The 18,786-nt window shown below is 40.8% G+C and overlaps 1 protein-coding gene across 2 annotated transcripts; it reads left to right on the forward strand.

Annotated features, from left to right (window-relative positions):
* Positions 1–451: 451 nt before the first annotated feature.
* adra1aa (adrenoceptor alpha 1Aa) lies at positions 452–15,723 on the forward strand. 2 transcript variants are annotated; one of them, XM_030416067.1, is made up of 4 exons: positions 452–692; positions 5,855–6,089; positions 6,306–7,268; positions 14,549–15,723. In XM_030416067.1, the coding sequence occupies exons 3-4, from the start codon at positions 6,371–6,373 to the stop codon at positions 15,103–15,105; spliced, it is 1,455 nt and encodes a 484-aa protein (XP_030271927.1). In that variant the 5' UTR covers positions 452–692; positions 5,855–6,089; positions 6,306–6,370; the 3' UTR covers positions 15,106–15,723. The 2 variants fall into 2 exon arrangements, with proteins under 2 accessions (XP_030271927.1, XP_030271926.1); XM_030416066.1 differs by having other exon boundaries at positions 6,319–7,268.
* Positions 15,724–18,786: the final 3,063 nt, after the last annotated feature.

The following is an 18,786-nucleotide window of genomic DNA, read 5'->3' on the forward strand; positions in this document are numbered from 1 at the left end:
CTACTGCATGCACTACACGGTTATTGACAGTATTGAATTTGTGTCAGGTAGTATTTTTATTATAGAGGAAATCCAGGGTATTGAGACTGTAGAACAAAGTCGACTCTATAATTGAGCTCTTTTACATTGTAGCTTAAGTATAAGTATTTTTAGTTGTTCTTTATATTTCACACTAGGAAAATTACACACAAAAAAAATTAAATAAAAATTAAAAAACATTTTTGCACTCATATCTTCTCCTCCTGCAGTCTGACAGTCGTCAAGGTGAATGACGCTCGCTGAGGAAACATATGTGAATGAGAAGTCACTTTGGGTTGACTGGTTGCGATGACGCACAGGGAGGGAGTGATGCTGAAGGGTGGGGGTGGGTGGGTGTGTGTGTGTGGGGGGGGCGATGTGAGGATGAGGATGATGGTTGGGTGAGCGGGATGAACGGGGGGGGGGGGGGAAAGTGGTACGAGGAGCGGAAAGAGTGAGTCATATGGTTCTCATCATCATCTGAAGAGACTTGAAACACCTGAAGGTGGGTCGTCTGTGCCGGAGCGGACGCGGACGCTCTCCGCGATGAGCGCACTCGGCTTTTTTATTTTTTCCCAACATCACCGTCTCCCGGTGCGAGTCAGCAATCACGAACCGTCTCCAAACGTGGTCCAGGCGAGCCGTCGGAATGTGGACATCAAACTCAAAGTTGGGTGAGTACCGGGAAATGTAATTTCAAGCACTGAATTAGCGCATTATGGTTGAATAGTTGTTGTTTCCCTCTTGGCACTTATTATTTCTCATTCAGTTGAGGCGTTATTTGCTGCCCGTGATGCTGGATGGTTTCTTTGTTCCTGACCTCAGGGGACTTTTGATGAAAAAAGAAGAATTTATGTTAGATGTAATCTCATCCTGCATTGTGCAAAAATGACCACAAAAAAAATGTGATTTTATCTACTTTAAGGCTACTATTTTTAAAGTAAATGAGCTCTGTCTGAACACCTTTAATTGTCTTTCCGATCTGTGGGAGTTCCCTGGGTCCAAATGATCTAGGCTATAAATAACTGAATTGAATGATGCTATTTATGTTGTTCTTAAGTCTTGAATTCAGATCTTGAAGATGATAAGGTCTGCATGTGAAATTGAATAATTTTAATGATAAAAATGTAGTTTGAAGAGAGTGTGTGTATCAGTGAAATGCACTCTGAGGTCTCAACAGACTGTTACCCATAGATCCTTGTCTCTGTCAATTTATTAAGCTGGATGTCACTGTCAGTCAGGTATGACCTAAAGTCCTGCACAGTGGCCTCATCTTGTCGTGCTGGGAATTGCCCAGCAAACCAGTGCAGAGGCTGAGATTACATCTGAGCCAGGACGGTTTTGTTTGCTCCTGACCAATTAAAAAAGAGCTGCAGACACAGAGAGGCTGCACGTCTCCGGCTGTCCTCGACATTATTGTGGATTCCTGCCCAACCCTCAGCAACTGCTTCACATCAAACCTCCTCAGCAGATTGTAGTGTGTCGGCCTGGAAAAAAGCCAAGAACACACAGCAGAGAGCTTATATTTAGAGACAATTCTTTGGTGGAGGAACATACATGTAACAGACAGGATGTCCAATATTTTAAATAGAAAGTGGAGGCACACAACCTCCAGTCACTTCATGGAGCTGCTCTTCCACTGTGGAAGTGTGTTACCCTGTATGGATATTATACAGATCAATGCTGGAAAAGAGCTTAACCAGCATGCATGACGTTACTGCACCTGGATCCATCGATGAAATCCTCCTCAAGCTGCAATTTTGTGGAAGTCAACAGGTCTTTTATTAGCAGCAGCCAGATGTTATGTAAGCTTGTCTGCTTTAGTTCATCTCAAAATTAATAGTTTTAGTCACGAGTTAAATTCTTGTGATCACAAAGTGAGTGTTGAATGAATTCATCAGATTAGGTTTGTCAGGTTCATTGGAAATATTCCCAACATTTAATTGGCCCACGTTCAAGAAATAAGCCTTTCTTCTAGTCAGGACAAACATGATGATTATCAAGTCGTATCAAGTCATATCATCTTATTTCCAGAGGTGGCAAAAGTACCGACTACTCAAGCAGAAGTGCAGATATTCTGATAAAAGTACTGATTCGACTTCTTTGCTCAAGTAAAAGTAATGAGGTACAGGCTCTGAACTGTACACAGAGTATAAAAGTAAACAGTATCTCTCTGAAGGACATTGCTCTCGGCCATTTTTGTGCAAAGTTAACTGAACCTAACATAAAGATAGAATCAGCTGTGTTTGTTCAAGCCGTAAATGCATCACAAAGATAGCTGACTGTTGAGTCTCATTTACTGGATTGGTAAAGCGTCCAGAGCAGCAACAAACTGAGAAAATAAGAAAATTCAGGCAGAGGGCTGCAGGGTCTCTGCAAAAATGAGACACTAGGTCACCTTTTCTCCCCATCATAGTGTCCCTCTCTGTGTTTTTCTGACATATTATGTCTTTAACATTGTTTCATGATATGCAGCGATAGGCTGAAATCAGTCTTGTGATGCTGGGAAGGCGGCATGTAATGACACAACATAAGAAATGTGGAATTTGTGTTCAAAAATGTATTAGCTAGCCGGCTGTCTAAATGATGTAGAACTGGACTGGAGAAGAAGAGCTTATCATGACTGAATGGATGCCACCAATATGACCAAACTTATCTTACAGTAAATCCATCAACCTTAATTTCTCCAGCTCATTGTAACACAGCATGTTTAATATTCATGCAGCAGGGACACTTAATATTTTAACCAGAGGTAACTTAATTTGTCCCGCAGTCTAAAATGATGATGCGCTCCCGCAATCCTCCTGTGGATAAACATGTAGCTATCCCTTTCATAATAGCCTTCTTCCTCTACTTGAGTAGGTGGGGAAGGCTTTCAGGTGCTGCGTTATGTGTAAAGGCTTTTGGCCGCACCGGACCTAAACGGTGACAAAAGAGTCAATCAGATGTGTTGGACAAATGCACGTCCAGCTCGGAGCAGAGGTTTGTTAGGCGCAGAGGAAAAGGTCAGCCGGTGGTTAATAGGTTGAAGAGGAATGATGGAGGGAGCTAAAGACCTGAGGGGACTGCATAATGCCTTTACCCTCTCTTTGCATGGTCTGTCATGTGTAAATCATTTTCACCCCAGACAGACAGACAGACAGACAGACAGACAGATAGATAGATAGATAGATAGATAGATAGATAGATAGATAGATAGCTAAGAAACACACTCAGTAGAAAAGAGGGCAACTCAGATGAACTTTTAATTTAGTCTCAAATAAAGCAGCTTAACAAAATCCTAAAATCGTCAACATGGCTGCACTATTTTTACTCGTCCCATCTAATCTATGTTTAGTTAAGGAACATCCACATTACAAATGTCAGTAATCTGCACAGACAAGATTAATCTCACATCTGTCAAAGTGGAGGAACTCGCATGGTACTCAGACATTGTTCTGCAGTCAAAGGACAGAACATCCCAAGAGAAATTAATTTGTTGCATCAAAGTCAGAGCGAGTGAGTCAAGCCAAAATCAGCCGGAGGAGCAGAGCACAATGACGTCACTGTAGATATGACAATAGTTCAACATTTTAGGGAAATATGCTTTCTCACTTTTACTGTTAAAGTTAGATGACAACATCAATACTACTCTGTGTTGTAACTATGGAGCTAAAGCCAGTGGACAATTAGCTTAACTCAAGCATTAAGCATAACGACGGTAAGCCACATGGCTCCGTCCGAAGGTAACAGCTGTTCACCAGCATATCTAAATCTCACCATTAACAAGGTAAAAGTTGTTTGTTTAACAGTGCTGGGCAAGTTGTTTCCAAAATGCAATGTTTAACATATTACTAGTTACCTTCATTTGAAATGTATGTATTATGTTACAATATTACTGTGTGTGTAGAGTAACAATGACTTATTATACTACTTTTTAGCTACTTAAAAAAGGCCCAAATAATCTATATAGTAATTAAATAGCAGAGATCTTTTTAAATAAATGAATGGCCTTGGACACATGTATGAGCAGGTAGACAAAGGATCAAAATTGGTTTGAGATAGGAATAAATATTCTGTAATTGTAAGCAATACATTTATACCTTCTATAATGTAGCTTTTAGGGACATGACAAGACCAAAATTTCCTTTTTCATGCCTTTTCATTTCAGTCCACAGAACAAGGAATGCGTGGGCATATGTGATTCAAAATGCAAATTAAAGTGCGCTCAACGGATTAGGCTTCATCATTAGGCCTACGAAATACGGCTCATTTCAGACACACAGAGACTGACCAAAGGACTTGTGGGCTCGGCTATAATAAACACACATGGAGCCTGTATTAATATGGTCATGTTGGTGTGCTTGGATTCTTAAAAAAACTACAAGAAACGCTTTACTTCGAACGGTAATGTGGATTGTATCATGTTACGTGACATAACTGTAGTACTATATTACTGAAATATTATTAGTAATGAGTTATATTACTCTGTTACTGCTAAAAGTAACACATTACAGTATTGCGTTGCTTTTGTAACCCCGTTACCCCCAACACTGTTGTTTAATATGTACCAAATTGTGCATTAGCTATGGAGCTAAGAGCCAGCAGACAGTCAACTTAGCTTAGCTTCGCATAAATGCTGAAAGCAGGGTAAACTGGCAACCTGGCTCTGCCTTAATGTAACAAAATCTGCTTAGATTAATAGCACCTCTAAAGTCCATTCATTAACACAATAGTTTATATCTTCTATATACTTTTTATATTATACTTTGTTTAATATTTACCAAAACATTGCTAAAAGCAAGCAGACAGTTAGCTTAGCATAAAGATAAACAAGCATGGGAAAACAGCTAGCTTGGCTCTGTCCCAAAAGTAATAACTAAATCACTTACCAACACCTCTAACACTGACTGATTAACACGTTAAAGCCAATATTTTGTTTAACACATACCAAAATGGTGCATTAATTGTGGTGCAAGCCAACAGACAATTTGATTAGCTTAGCCTAGCATACTGATTGAAAGCAGGGGATAACAGGTAGCCTGGCTCTGTCAAAAGGTGACAAAATCTGTTCACCAGCGCCTCTAAAGCTCACTCAGTAACTGGCTGTATGTTGTTTCTTTTCGCCTGCAGGCATTAATCTTAGCTGAGCTTAGCTGCAAGACTGAAAGCAAGGGAAATCCGCTTGAGGTAGTTTTATATTTAGTGTCTAAACATTAGAGCAGTATAATTTCTCAAAACGTCAAACTATTCTCCAGATGTAAAGGCTCAATAGAACCTACACTTGAATGAACACACATTAATTGAGGTCAAAACATAACAAAGTGTTAAAGTCAAACTGTAACACTGTGTGTTGTTTCGACCTCTGCTTATATAGAGGTCACACTTTGGTATTGATTTCTTTTAGAGGAGGGGTTAAGAGCAAGATCAGGCGTGTGTAGGTCAGTTGAAAAGCATATTATCACCACAGAATGGCAATAAAATACACATTAGGTCTTGTGTTGCATTGTTGACTCTCTCTCTCTATTCTGGTTGGGCTTGATGCCATCTCGAGGTTTTTATTGAGTAAAACGGTTCAGGCTACCGATCAGTCCTGATATCAGTTGCTTCATTCCTCAACCTAACATTGTGTTTAGTCGATAAGCTTGAGATGGATGGTCACATTGATCTGACTGCAATTGTGGCTCAAACAAAGTCTCTCAGGCCACAGTCTTGATAGGTCTGAGCCGGGTGCCATGAAAAAGAAAAAAACCCTGCAGAAATGAAACAAAAAACAAAAGATGAGTGTTTTGTGTTTTAATGTATGCCAGGGATGAGTCAGTTCTGTCAAAGCAGATTCTTCATTCTCTTTTCAAAGGTGCTGAATCCTGCTGCTGTGCTGAGGCTGAATCTGCCGCCGTGCTCAACAGGAAGGGCCTGGACTACTGCGTATCTGCCCTGACAAGTGGTTTCTAAAACGGCACTTTTTTTGTTTAAAGACCATGAAAAGATTTTTTCTAGATGTGTGCAACCAGCACTTTCGTACCAGCGGCATAAACGTTCAGCTTTAATATCAGTCACATTTTCAAGATGGATTACCTGATCGCAGCGCAGTAGGTTTCATCTGCATATATTACACTTCTCTCCGGGTGTTTCTGCATGCTTCCTGTTTTATTTTTCTTGATGCGTTGCCAGCATAATGGCTCATTTGGTCGAGGCATCATCATTCAATTTTTGTTTTGACAAGACGGACTTAATGTGGTCATTACTCTAATGGCTTTTATGAGAATGTCCTGATGTCCCATTTCTTCTGTAGTTAACTTGAATAGGTGTGTGTTTCAGGCCACCTCTGCTGCACAGGACAGTGTCAAACATCAGCTTAGTATTGGAGCAGATGGTTCCTGTGCTGGACAATATGACCCCAGCTCCTCTGACACAGAACTGTTCCAACTGCAGCGAGGCTTTAGTCCCAGAGCTCAACGTGATCAAAGCTGTGGTTCTGGGCCCGGTGCTTGGTGCCATCATTGCGTTTGGAATTGTAGGAAACATCCTGGTAATCCTCTCTGTAGTTTGTCATCGACACCTGCGGACAGTCACACATTATTTGATAGTTAATCTGGCAGTGGCAGATTTACTGCTGAGCACCACCGTACTGCCTTTCTCTGCAATTTTAGAGATCGTGGATCGTTGGATGTTTGGACGGGTCTTTTGCAATGTTTGGGCAGCTGTGGATGTGCTCTGCTGCACTGCCTCCATCATGAGCCTCTGTGTGATCTCTGTCGACCGCTACATCGGAGTCAGTTACCCTCTGCGTTACCCAACGATAATGACAAAACGCAGGGCACTGCTGGCAGTGATGCTGCTGTGGGTGCTGTCTATCATCATATCCATTGGACCTCTGTTTGGCTGGAAAGAGCCGGCACCTGAGGACGAGTCCATCTGCAAGATCACCGAGGAGCCGGGCTACGCTATTTTCTCTGCTGTGGGCTCTTTCTACCTCCCTCTGGCCATCATACTGGTTATGTACTGCCGGGTCTATGTGGTGGCTCACAGAGAGAGCCAGGGCCGGAGGGAGGGCCACAAGACAGAGAAGTCTGACTCAGAGAAGGTTATACTCAGGATACACAGAGGAAACACAGCGGTAGCAGAGGACGAGGCCCTCCGCTGCCGCACACATTTCGCCCTACGACTGCTCAAGTTCTCACGTGAGAAGAAAGCTGCCAAGACTTTGGGCATTGTGGTTGGCTGCTTCATTTTGTGCTGGCTGCCCTTTTTCCTGGTGCTACCTATCGGTGAGTATAGTCATGTTCACCTTGTATGCGATTCTTAATTTTGGGAGCGAGATGATTTCGAAGACATCTGTCACATCTGTATGGGCAAAGCAACAATAAAGAGCAACAGTGATGACATATATTTGTAAGCTAAACTGGAGGATAGCAACGCCCTGGGCCATCTATGGGATTTTTTAATTGGATTTTTGATTATAGCTCAAGATAAGCTCAGTGGCAAACACAAGATTATGATACTTACTTGTTTTGTTCATCAAGATAATCTTCACAAGTAAACACCACTTTTGTGATTTTTGAAGTGTAAATGCAATTGACAGAAATAAAAAGTTAATATAAGCCAATAGATGAACTACATCACAGTTGATTGACTTCTTCACCCCCACTGCTAAGCTTCCCATTATACTACTATACAACTTCACGATGAATTGAACAACCTATGAGTTTTAAACATCAGAATTGGGATAATTTGCAGCTAAAGTTTCACTGTAGACAAGAAACAATTTAAAATTTAATGGTGGGGTCTTTACTGGATTATCTTTTGTGGTACATAAAAACTTGAACATCTCTTTAGCTTGTGCCAACCACAGAACTTATTTCAGGCATCTAACCAAAAACCTATTGATTCGAGACAAGGGAACCGGAAGAGCAAAAGATTAACTCATTTCCAGGTTTCAGGACTGTTCAATGAAGGTGTGGGAAATATGAGAAGAACCGACTAAAAACTTTATCTTGTTACATAAATAAAACAGACATTGACAGTGTTTCTATCTATATATTAATTTTAATTTAATGTTTTAAGTAATACATTTCAATAGTTGATAGCATATGTTATTTTAAAAAAATTATATTATTTTTTATTAAGAAATATTGTTTTGTGACTTAGGTATTGCTAATATCATAGGCATGTCGTTTGGCCTTGGTTTCAAAACAAAAAAATCAATAAAGCAAAAAAGCAAAAAAAAATAAAAATAAAAAGCAACAATAAAGCTCACAAATTAACACGTTATATCTTGTCTGTTTAACCGGTACTGTTGGCTGGCTACAACAAAAGGGAGACACACCACATTAAAAATACTTTTTATCCAACCAAATGAAAATGACTTAAATGAATTAAATATTAACGATATGGGGTGTGGAAATCAGTAAATCAGCAGTGCATGATGTGCATGAGTGAGGCATGCGCGTGTGTGTGTGTGTGTGTGTGTGTGTGGAGGGGTGTTGTAAGGTGCAAACAAAACACAAAGATGTGCGTTGTCTGTGGAGGCGAACAGAGAGGAAATGACAGAGCCTTGTTTTAGAACCAGGGGGGCACTGAGCCCAGGTGCCATCCGAAAACACTAATCAGTGAACCATCCCGACTACTACTACTACACACACACACACACACACACACACACACACACACACACACACACACACACACACTGCTGCCTACAGTATGGGTCAGCAAGGGTCAGCCCACATCCTTAAGTCCTGGAGCTTTAGAGGTGTTGGACAGCAGATTTAATTACCTGTGGACTATTTCATGTATGTATGCTCAGGTAAGATTACTGTCTCATGACTGTATCAATTACTTTCATCAATGCCGGCATGTTTTTTTCTAAGAGATGACGTTTGATTAATTCTTCTACACTGCTGGAAACTTGCAACAAGAAAGAGTCACGGCAGAGAGAAAGAAATGGTCCAAAGGACAAAGGAAAGAATGCCGACACTGCTAATAGTATTATCTGATAATTTCAAGTAAGAGGAAAACATCAGCAGCATAATGAAACATCATGGTCTTAAATTCCAGTAATGACATGTACATATTTGACACTGTACACAGAAGTGTGACTGCTTCCCAACTTAAAAACTAGATGAAAATGAATGCCAAACATTACGTTCCCTTGTTTCATTGATTTGACATGATGACTGTTGCAACAGTTTGCTCTCAGGCGACAGCCAGGCAGACACAATTTGATCAGTAATCGCAAAGGGAATTGGTAAAGAATCAGACCAATAAGCAGAATCAATAATGGTATTGGAATCTTTAAAATCTTACAAATTCTCATCTCTAATGTTGAACACAAAGTAGCATTCTCATATAAGTCAATTTAACAAAGACAAATCAAAGAAAGATTGCATATTTCCCAAACTGTCCCTTTTTCTTAAAAGATGCACAAAACAGTTAATTAACTGCTTTGTAACTTTTTAATCAATGAGATATCAGGAATGTAAAAAAACTAACTCATATTTTCAGTCACCTACATTTACATATCTGAGTCAGACCGCTTGTAGAACAAGCTATTTCACTTCTGCACTAATTCATTTTACAGATCCATTCATCAACTGCCAGGTTTTTAAGTGCTGCCGGCTTTAATAGTTTGATCATGCTAATTGAATTGCTCCTCCATGGTAGCACCGTGAAGTTACTACCATTGAGATGGGACTCATGACCACTTGAGCAGCGTAGTAAAAGCTGTGACTCAGCCAGGTAGACACTCTATAAATAGTCACTATAAATCTTTCAGGCCTGTGACGGCCTCAGGCGCTCCCCTGTCTGTAAACAATAGCACAGACTTTCAGACTGTTATATCTCCAACACTCATCCTTCAATGAACTGTAAAGCCATTTCCCTCCTCTCCCTCGTTTCCGTGACTCACTTCATCACAAGGCTGTGAGTGACGGATAAAGCCATTACATCGGTGTCAGACTTTATGTTACGTTCACTTCAAAAACACCCAGCTTCATGAAGACAAGCTTGAAGGGGAATCACACAGCTTGCCACCCATGCATGCAATATATACTGTATGCTGGTGTCAATGTGGAGGGAATGTGAGGGGAAATCTGAACCAAGTAGATATGAGATATGGCAAAGCCCACACAAATCCCTCAGGATTTGTATTTATTCCATGCTCTCATGCTTGTAAATATAGCTGTTACCATTTGGCTGACTGGGAAATGAGTAAAAGGCTCAGCTCACCAACACTCCCATACTATCGCTGGCGTCTGGCTGCATACCGCTGCCACATAAGTCTGTGGACAATGATGGATTTATCAGGGAGTCACCAAGTAATGGTCCAGTTTTGACATGATAACTAGTGATTGATTGATTTGGTTTATTGGTACTCACATTATTTTGTTATCGAATTGTGGGAATTCGATCATGTCAGAAATTTTGAAGAGATGGGTTTTTTCCGCTATGTGGTTATTTGGGGATTGTTCTCCTCTCTTAATGAAATGTCAGAAGTTCTTCCAGGACGTGCAAAACAAGACAAAGTCAATTTATAATCTGTCCCAGGTTTGGAGTGGGGACCTCTGTTTCATCTCGCTCAATCTCTTTTGGGTCAAAAGCTTTATACCAGGCTGAAACGCAGGGTACAGCATATCGATTACAACAGCAAAACAATGCGGTGTACTGAGACACCCTGTAGTACCCTTCTACATCACAATTGTTCAAAATAATGGTCAGATTATAGTAATATTAAGACTACATTGACAGAAATGTTCAATATAATCTCATGACTCAAAACTTCCTGATATATGGGTATATATCTAACCTAAAGAACGAAAAGCCATTTTTAAAATTATTTTGTTTTTCAAAACTAGACCAAAATTGGTCATAGTTTTCTTTTACCAAGATAAGACTAAAAAAGTCCAGATATCCAATCGGCTAAAACTAACAAAGACATATGACAAAGGACGTTATGATGAAGTAAAAATACAGGTGACAAAATTAACTGTTTTACAATTCTGCAACCCCGCTCTTTATCAGATCATTGTTTTCATTTTACAGCACACAACATTACAGTTTGGGTTCACTCTCACAAATCTCATTAACTTTGTTTTGAGCCGCAGTTGTTTTTAGCTAAATGCACCCAAAACATACAATGCTACCCATAAACATCCAACAGACAAATTGTGCCGCTAAATAATCAGATTTTCGTTTGAAGAGTTGGTGGAGACCAAAGCAGAGCTAATCTCCAGACGCATAATTTATTATCATAAATGACAAAGATAAGCTGCAAATCCTTAAATAAATCTGGCTGGACATCAGACATTTGACATTTTTGCCTGAAGAAACAATGAACAAAATTGTTGGAGATTGATTTCCTTTCGATTGACTAATAATTGACTAGTTGTCGACCAGGGGCGGTTCTGGGGGGGGGGCCAACAGGGGCCAGTGCCCCCGTAACTCTGAGTCTGGACCCCCCTGTGGCCCCCCTGACAGGGTGTCTGCATTAATAATACAATGACAGATTTCTTGCAATGATTTTGTTCTGAAGGGAAAGGCAGAAATATAGTGTCTCAGCAGTTTGCTACCCAATCAAAATTGCTGAAATTGTAAACACTGCTTTGTCTGAATGAGGGATTTATCCTTTTTTCCAGGTTGTATGTGCCCCGTAACAAAAAAGCCAGCCCCAACCTGGCCCCCTATTAAAACTGGTCTAGAACCGCCACTGTTGTCGACTAAACTTTATAAGTCAAAAATGCGGTCCTTTGGCGCGCAGATGGTCGAGTGGTTAGAGCGCATGCCATAAACGCAGCCGACCCTGGTTCAATTCCGGCGGATGTTACATGTCACATCCCCCTCTCTCTCCCGTGTTTCCTCTCTGTCTACTGCTAATAAAGGTGTCTATGCCAGGAAAAAATCTTTAAAAAAAAAAATGTGGGCCTTTGTGGTAAAACGTGGTTTTTTCAGATTTTTCTGCTGAAGTTTACCAACCAAAAACACTCTTAGTTTTAATGTTTTAATCGACGTTCACAACAGTTGGAGTTTGACAGTTTTCCCTTGACAACAGCTGGTGATGTTTCATTGATTTTGAACAACAAAACATTTATCAAACGGCTGCAATGTCCCTTTTTTCATTTAAAAAATGAATCAATCAGGGGTACTGGCAAGAAAAGAATTGCTCTTTCTGGCACAGCTGGGAATAAAATGTATGAGCTGCAGAACCAGGCGCGAAATTATTTGCTCTCAAACTCTCTCCACCTCTTCTTTCAATCCATCACCACATCGTGATCTCATTTTTCAAATGCCCACGTTTAATCGTCTGCAACAGCTCGTCCAATAAAGCATTTCACAAGACAGGTTCTTCCCTTCCGCCTCTGAAGACCGATAGCCACACAAGAAGACCACTATTTAATTATTTTAATGTTCCTCTGTCAGTCCCTGGAAATGTGAAGAGCCACCTACATTTACAGTGACAAAACAGGGATGAATACAATGTGCCTGTTAAGCCATTTCCTCTGCTTCTTCATTAAGGATCCGACTCACGTCCGCTCTCTGCTGCGACTTCTTCCTCTAATCAAAAGCAGCAATATTAATAGTCTTTACCATTAATGGCAAGTAGGGAGTGTTTTTTTGTGAAAAATGGGTACAACGATTGGGAATGTATATGACTGCAATGATATGTTTCTTTCAGGAGTTGCAGATTATGTGTTATTTTCATATAATCACAACCTGAACCAATTGCTTTTTCCTTCCCGCCCAACCAGCGGGTTGACATTTTCCGTCTTTGGTAAAATATCACTGTGTGTGGATGGCTTGCCATAAAATTCAGTACAGATATCTATGGTGCCCAGAGGATGATTCAATCCTGCCAGGCAGTGTGACTCACTAAATGCATTGCGGACTGAGGGTAAAGGCCAGCTACCTATAGACCATATTCACAGCGGCCATTTTATGTCATTTTATGTCTCACTGTGGGAAGCTCAAATGCCAAGAACATTGCGCTGTTGTGTTCCAGGTTAGACGTCATGTAAAAGAAGGTATTCTGACAAACTGTTATCTTTCAACTCCTTCCCAGTTGATCAGCAGCTGAAAAGTTGATGGATTGTGAAAATCTGTAGCGACATCGGGACAAATTTATTGGTAGAACAACATATTTTATACTCGATTCGCTAACGTTAGCACTCAACCACTTTCTAGCTTACGTTAATTTAAGTGCATTTCAATTCCAGGCTTCAGTGTAACTGTCCCAGATGTGTGTTGGTAGTTCATAATTATTTTACACGTTTCCTTAATATCGTCTATCAAATGTTGTTGTTAGCTAGGAAGTGGCTAAATGCTAACTTTTTAGCATTTTTTAGTTTTTAGCTATCCATTGTCTTTTCACTTGCTAATCAATCAGGAAGCTGTGCAATGATCATTTGTCAGATTCCCTATGTTTATAGGACCTTAAAGGCAGTGTAACATTCGAGCCTCCCACTCTGAGCTTAACATCGGAGGAAAATGGCTGCCATATGGATATGGCCTGCTGGCTGACTTTTTCAGTAAGCATTCTCCTCCCATGTTGCTGTCTGAATGCTGATTAGCGTTTACAAAATCACTGTCTTCATAATAACTGTCAAGCTCTGTGCTTTAAATGGCAAGTTGCTGTAACCATAACTTTTTTGCTTACATCATGAAATGTTAACAGGCTAGCAGTCATTACCTTTTTAGTCATTTTCTTTTGTGCCCCGATACTATTTTATGGGCACTGTTGCTTCTTCCTGGGCTATTTCTGCTCCCAATCAGGTTGTGATTGTTTTAAGAAATACAAACAAGCACAGAGGCAGAAAAAGGTCATGTTCCCCACAAGATGAATCAAAATGACTTTGTTGATCCATCAACTTTTCCTCTAGCAGCACCATGGGATTGAAATGTGTGGTTTGAATTAAAATATTTCAACACTATTGGATTTATTGCTATAAAAATGTTACCTCAGATTAGCTATTTGCAGTATGGATACAAAAACACCTGCAAAACCCATCCGGACATGTACTTGTTGTCAAGCTAACACGCTAAACTAAGGTGAACATGGAGAATTTTACATGCTTAAAGGGACAGTATACAGTTTTGGAAAAGAAATTCAAACTAAGAATTGTAATATTTACAATATTATTGAGGTAATAACACGAATTCAGAGATTTAATTTTTTTCCATAACTGAAAAAACAAGCTGTTCTCAGAGGAAAATAAGGTCCCAGAACACTGTTTAAAACTAGAAATATAAAAGTAAAACAGTATGAATGTTGCATTGTCCTTTAAGTTTGAACCTAAAACATTAAATGATGAATGAGAATTTTGGCCCCAAAACTACATAATGCACCTTTACTATCAGCATGTTAGCATTCTCATTGAGAGCATGTTTGCAAGCTAGCGTACCACTTAGCTATAGTTGCAGTTATAGCTAAAGCCTCATAGAGCTGCTAACATGGCAGTAGACTTATGTTTTCTGCTAAAAGTTTCAGACAAGAAATCAGTTTGTTGTTCCTTCCGCTGTAGTGTTAACCACCCTGTTGTGTCTCATGTCCTTCCAGGCTCCATTTTCCCTGCATACAGACCTTCAGACACCGTCTTCAAGATCACCTTCTGGCTTGGTTATTTTAACAGCTGCATCAACCCCATCATCTACCCCTGCTCCAACCAGGAGTTTAAAAAAGCTTTCCAGAGTTTACTTGGAGGGAACTGTCTGAGAAAGAACCCTAGGCCTCACCATCACAATCTGAATGCAGTTCAGAATCAAACTCAGGGTCACAGCCAGCCTCTCAACCTGGGCCTGGACAGCAGGGGGGGTCCCTGTCGACTCAGCCCTTCCTCCTCTATGGCCCTGTCCAGGACACCCTCCTCCAGGGACAGCCGGGAGTGGAGGGGGGTCTTTTCTGCCGGCTCCACAAGTGGACCTGGACCATCCCAGGGCCGCAGGGCCAAAGTGGCCAAACTTTGTAGTAAAAGCTTCCACCGAACCTGCTGCTGCATCCTCAGCAGTGGGACTCCCCCGCAGGAGTCCAACTCCACCCAGCCCCCTCCTGTCGGAAACCTGCCCACCATTAAAATCCACCAACTGTCCCTGTCGGAAAAAGGAGAGCCTGTATAACTACTGTAATCCTTCATCCATTAGTCATGACTCCCCTTCCAAGGTCACTGATGAGAACATATTTACCTTTTAGCTGTTTACATCATTGAATATGAGCTGTGTTGGAATGATGGCTTGTTTAAAATTCAAAATGTCTCAATTTTGATAGAATTCTGTGCTTTTTTTCTGGATTTAAGCTTGAAAGAAACATCCCAGCCATCATATTTAACCCTTTCAGGAAGATGGCTTTTTAGCTTTCTTAACACAAACTGCTGCAGTCCATCTAATGTTCATCAATTTTTGGAAGACAAGAAAAGATGCTGTAACACTCTCTGGAGGTGGACCCAAAAAAAAATGAATCCAATGTTTACATATTTTATATCCCGGAAAGGCAGATTAAATGTATAGAAATGTTAAAAAAAAAAAAAAAAAAAAAAAGGAAAGATTTATATATCGCATGATTTCACCACATGTTTCAAAAATGCTGGTCAGTGGTGCTCCTGTTGTCCAAAGTCTGCCTAATGCTGTTCCTGCTGACAAATTGTTGTTTGTGTACTGCTCTGTACACAGTAAAAAGGGACCTTGTGTACTTCCAAGTCACATTACAATAAATTTGTATGACATATTGCTAACAAGGGATCCACGGGGACATTTCTGGACTTGTTTCTTTGGGTTGAGTCACTGAATATATCGCCTCTCAAAACTTCTACTTCATCTATCTGCATTCCCACAATTTTGTGTACCTCCGAGCGGTGCCAGATGGATGTCTTAATATACTTGTGTGGAATTTTAACTGACCTTGTGGTTGCTGACCTCAATACTGACCGGCCCCCAAGCCTCTTAAAAAATCCAGCAGATTTAGAGATGTCATGTTAAGTCATATGCGGTCTCAGACGTTCCTCTCTCAGGCTGTACTCTTTGTTTCACTCATTTTTAGATGCCATCCACACACAAAGCACACCGAGTTATATTTTATAAGATCTTGTGCGTGGGTGGTGTGTACCGGTGAAAAGGTGAAAACTAAGCAAGTTTAGTGTGAGTTCAAGACCGCAAAGTGTCTCAGAAGCATCAAAGGGCAAGAGGACAACCTCTGCCAACCATATTGATTTATTTTTCCCCTGGCTACTCCTGCTGTAGAACCAAGATGCTCTCCCTTTGTAAGTGTGAGAGGGAGGAGATGCAGTCGGCATGGTTAAGTCAATCTACCCCTCTGCGTGCTAAGTCTGGACGTAGAAGTGGACTCGACAGCTTTTCCACAGGGGAGGGGACGCGGCACGCAGTGAGAGTGCTTGACTGTGTCCGCGTTGTCATTGAGTAGCATTTCTGTGAACCTGTAAATCACACCATCTCTGAGCAGATGCCATTAAGAGAGCAGCCGCCAGCCGCAGCAATAAAGTACAGATGGTACAGATGACCTAATACAACCCCTCCCTGCTATTGTCTCTGTGTAGCGAGAGAAAAAACCCTCAGCCAACGAATACCTGTGTGCTATGCTTTATAAAGATATATTATCTTGCAAATGCAGTAACTGTAATGAATACCGTAATTAGATCTGCTGCCTCGCAGTAGTCAGATATAGACTGGAACAGAACAAGAACAACCCCCACGTGTTTGTTCAACAGGCTCTCCTTCATTCACGACGAAGTTAACAATATGTGCAGAACCTGTATTCCCTCTATTGTAATATTCTGATACATTACTGCCAATTTTACTGCATTATTTTTATCTAAAGCATCACATCTGATGCAAAGTTTGCTGATAAAACTGGCAGTAGACTACTTCGTGGCTATAAAGGAGACATTATGCTGTTTTTCAGGTTCCTAATTTTATTTTGGGTTGCTATGAGAAAAGGTTTAAATGCTTCAGTGCTCAAAAAACAAATACATTTACTGTCCAGTGCTGCAGCTCTGTAATCCCCCTCTGTCTGAAATGCTCTCTTTTAGCTCCTGTCTTATTATAAAAGTGATGTAGCGTGATGTGATGTAGCGTGATGTCACAAAATCCAGGAATTAAAGGCGGGACTATTGATGAGCCGCTCGGAACACTTCAGGACCAATGTTTTCTGGGGTAGAGACGAGGTCCCGTTGGTGCAGACTTTGGGCTGTTTTACTTCCAAGAAATGCACAAGAACCTGTGTAACACACTGAAGGAAAGTCAAAAAATGAAAAGGCTTAATAAATTATGATTCTGAAATTATAGAATCTAATGGCGTGTAGTGTAATGGCTATGAAAAAGTACTTTTATGTATTTGGCCTGCCATAGGGCTTTGTTTTTTTTTCCACCAAAACAAAAAGAAAAATTACGGCAGAAGGGAAGCACATCTTCCATTGTGCAACCAAAAAAAGAAGTGGCATTGTTTTCCCTGCTCACTATCCCCAGGTAACAGTGGAGCGACCGGAACAACTGTGGAAACTCCACACTGTGAAAGAAAAAGAACCCCGCTGATGGAGGAAGCAAATAAGGTAAAGAGGGAGAGTGAGAGAAACCGAGGTAAAACAAGACTGAACAGACAGGTATTCACTCTGCCATTCCCCCGCTGATTTGTGTTTCCTCTTACCAGTGGGACTTGAGACACCAGTGTTGCCGAATGGGAAATAGCAGTATCATAGCAGAGGCTTGAACTTGTTGTATTTCGGGGTGAAATAATCATGTACATCTGAACCAACAGAACAAACGGGTGCATAGTGCATTGAAAACAACTCAAATTGAACCCATCCCCCAGTGAGGAAATTGAAGCTCCACCTCCAACTCACTTCGGATGAGTGTTGAGTGGCGGCCATGTTCGCACCTCAGGTTCAATGTCAGAGCTTGCGCCGAACATGATTGGCTGAAAAGAGATCAGGTGAGGCCTGGGATCCATATTTTGCTGTCCTTATCATGTAAATGTTAGGGAGACAATGTACACTTATAAACCAGCTACTAATGTAAGCATCAAAAAATGGTAAAATTATTGTACATCATGGCATTTTGGAGTTGCTGATTGTAGATTGTACAGAGGGCAAATCTCTCACACACGTACGATAGTTGTCTTTCTGGCAACGCTATTGAGACTCTGCCAGTTCTTAGCACTGAGATCAGGGTTTCTAGGTCAAACTGTGAATCTTGGGGTTGTTTTTTGCTTTGGACGGTAGCCAGGGTGTTAGCTGTAGCCATGCCGTTAATGCTGTGTTTGCGGCAGCGGCGCTAACAGGGAATCTAGGAGGGGTTAGTTTGAATAGTTGTCTGTCAAATAAAGGCAGACTTAAGACATAAACCTGGTTTTATCTAAGTATCACATCAACAGTTAAGGGGAACTTCCACATACACCTGTGTTTTCAAGAGTTTAGTATTAAATTACATTCCTAAAAGTAATGCATTTCAAACGGCTTATTTTATGTCAGGAATCCACTTGTTTAATTTATTAACACTGACTCGACATGACTTTGCATTAAAAACCTAAAGTCGCTGCTTCAGGAAACCTTTTTGTATTGAGTGTAAATGAATCTTCACGGTGATATTGTGGTGATGAAAAGTCTTCTCTGAGGAGGCCTGTGGATTTATAACTGTGGTGTCTGTTCCAGTGGATTGAAAGCATAGCAAGAGCATCTGGTGAGTCATGTTTGCTCACTTTTCCCAGGAGGGCTTAGCTCTGCAAAGACTTTCTGATGCTTTTTGTGTTCTTTCCTTCCTAAGCCCTCATCAGTGGGTGAAGATGTTGACATT

Source organism: Sparus aurata, chromosome 5 (genome assembly GCF_900880675.1).
Source record: "Sparus aurata chromosome 5, fSpaAur1.1, whole genome shotgun sequence".
NCBI classification, from domain to species: domain Eukaryota; kingdom Metazoa; phylum Chordata; class Actinopteri; order Spariformes; family Sparidae; genus Sparus; species Sparus aurata.

What these genes read in the sequence shown, in the direction of transcription:
- adra1aa (XM_030416066.1), top strand. Translation starts at nt 6,067, where the DNA reads ATGGATTACCTGATCGCAGCGCA. An exon ending in GATTACCTGATCGCAGCGCA is followed by an intron (nt 6,090 to 6,318) that starts GTAGGTTTCATC and finishes TGTGTGTTTCAG; the next exon opens with GCCACCTCTGCTGCACAGGA. An exon ending in TTTCCTGGTGCTACCTATCG is followed by an intron (nt 7,269 to 14,548) that starts GTGAGTATAGTC and finishes ATGTCCTTCCAG; the next exon opens with GCTCCATTTTCCCTGCATAC.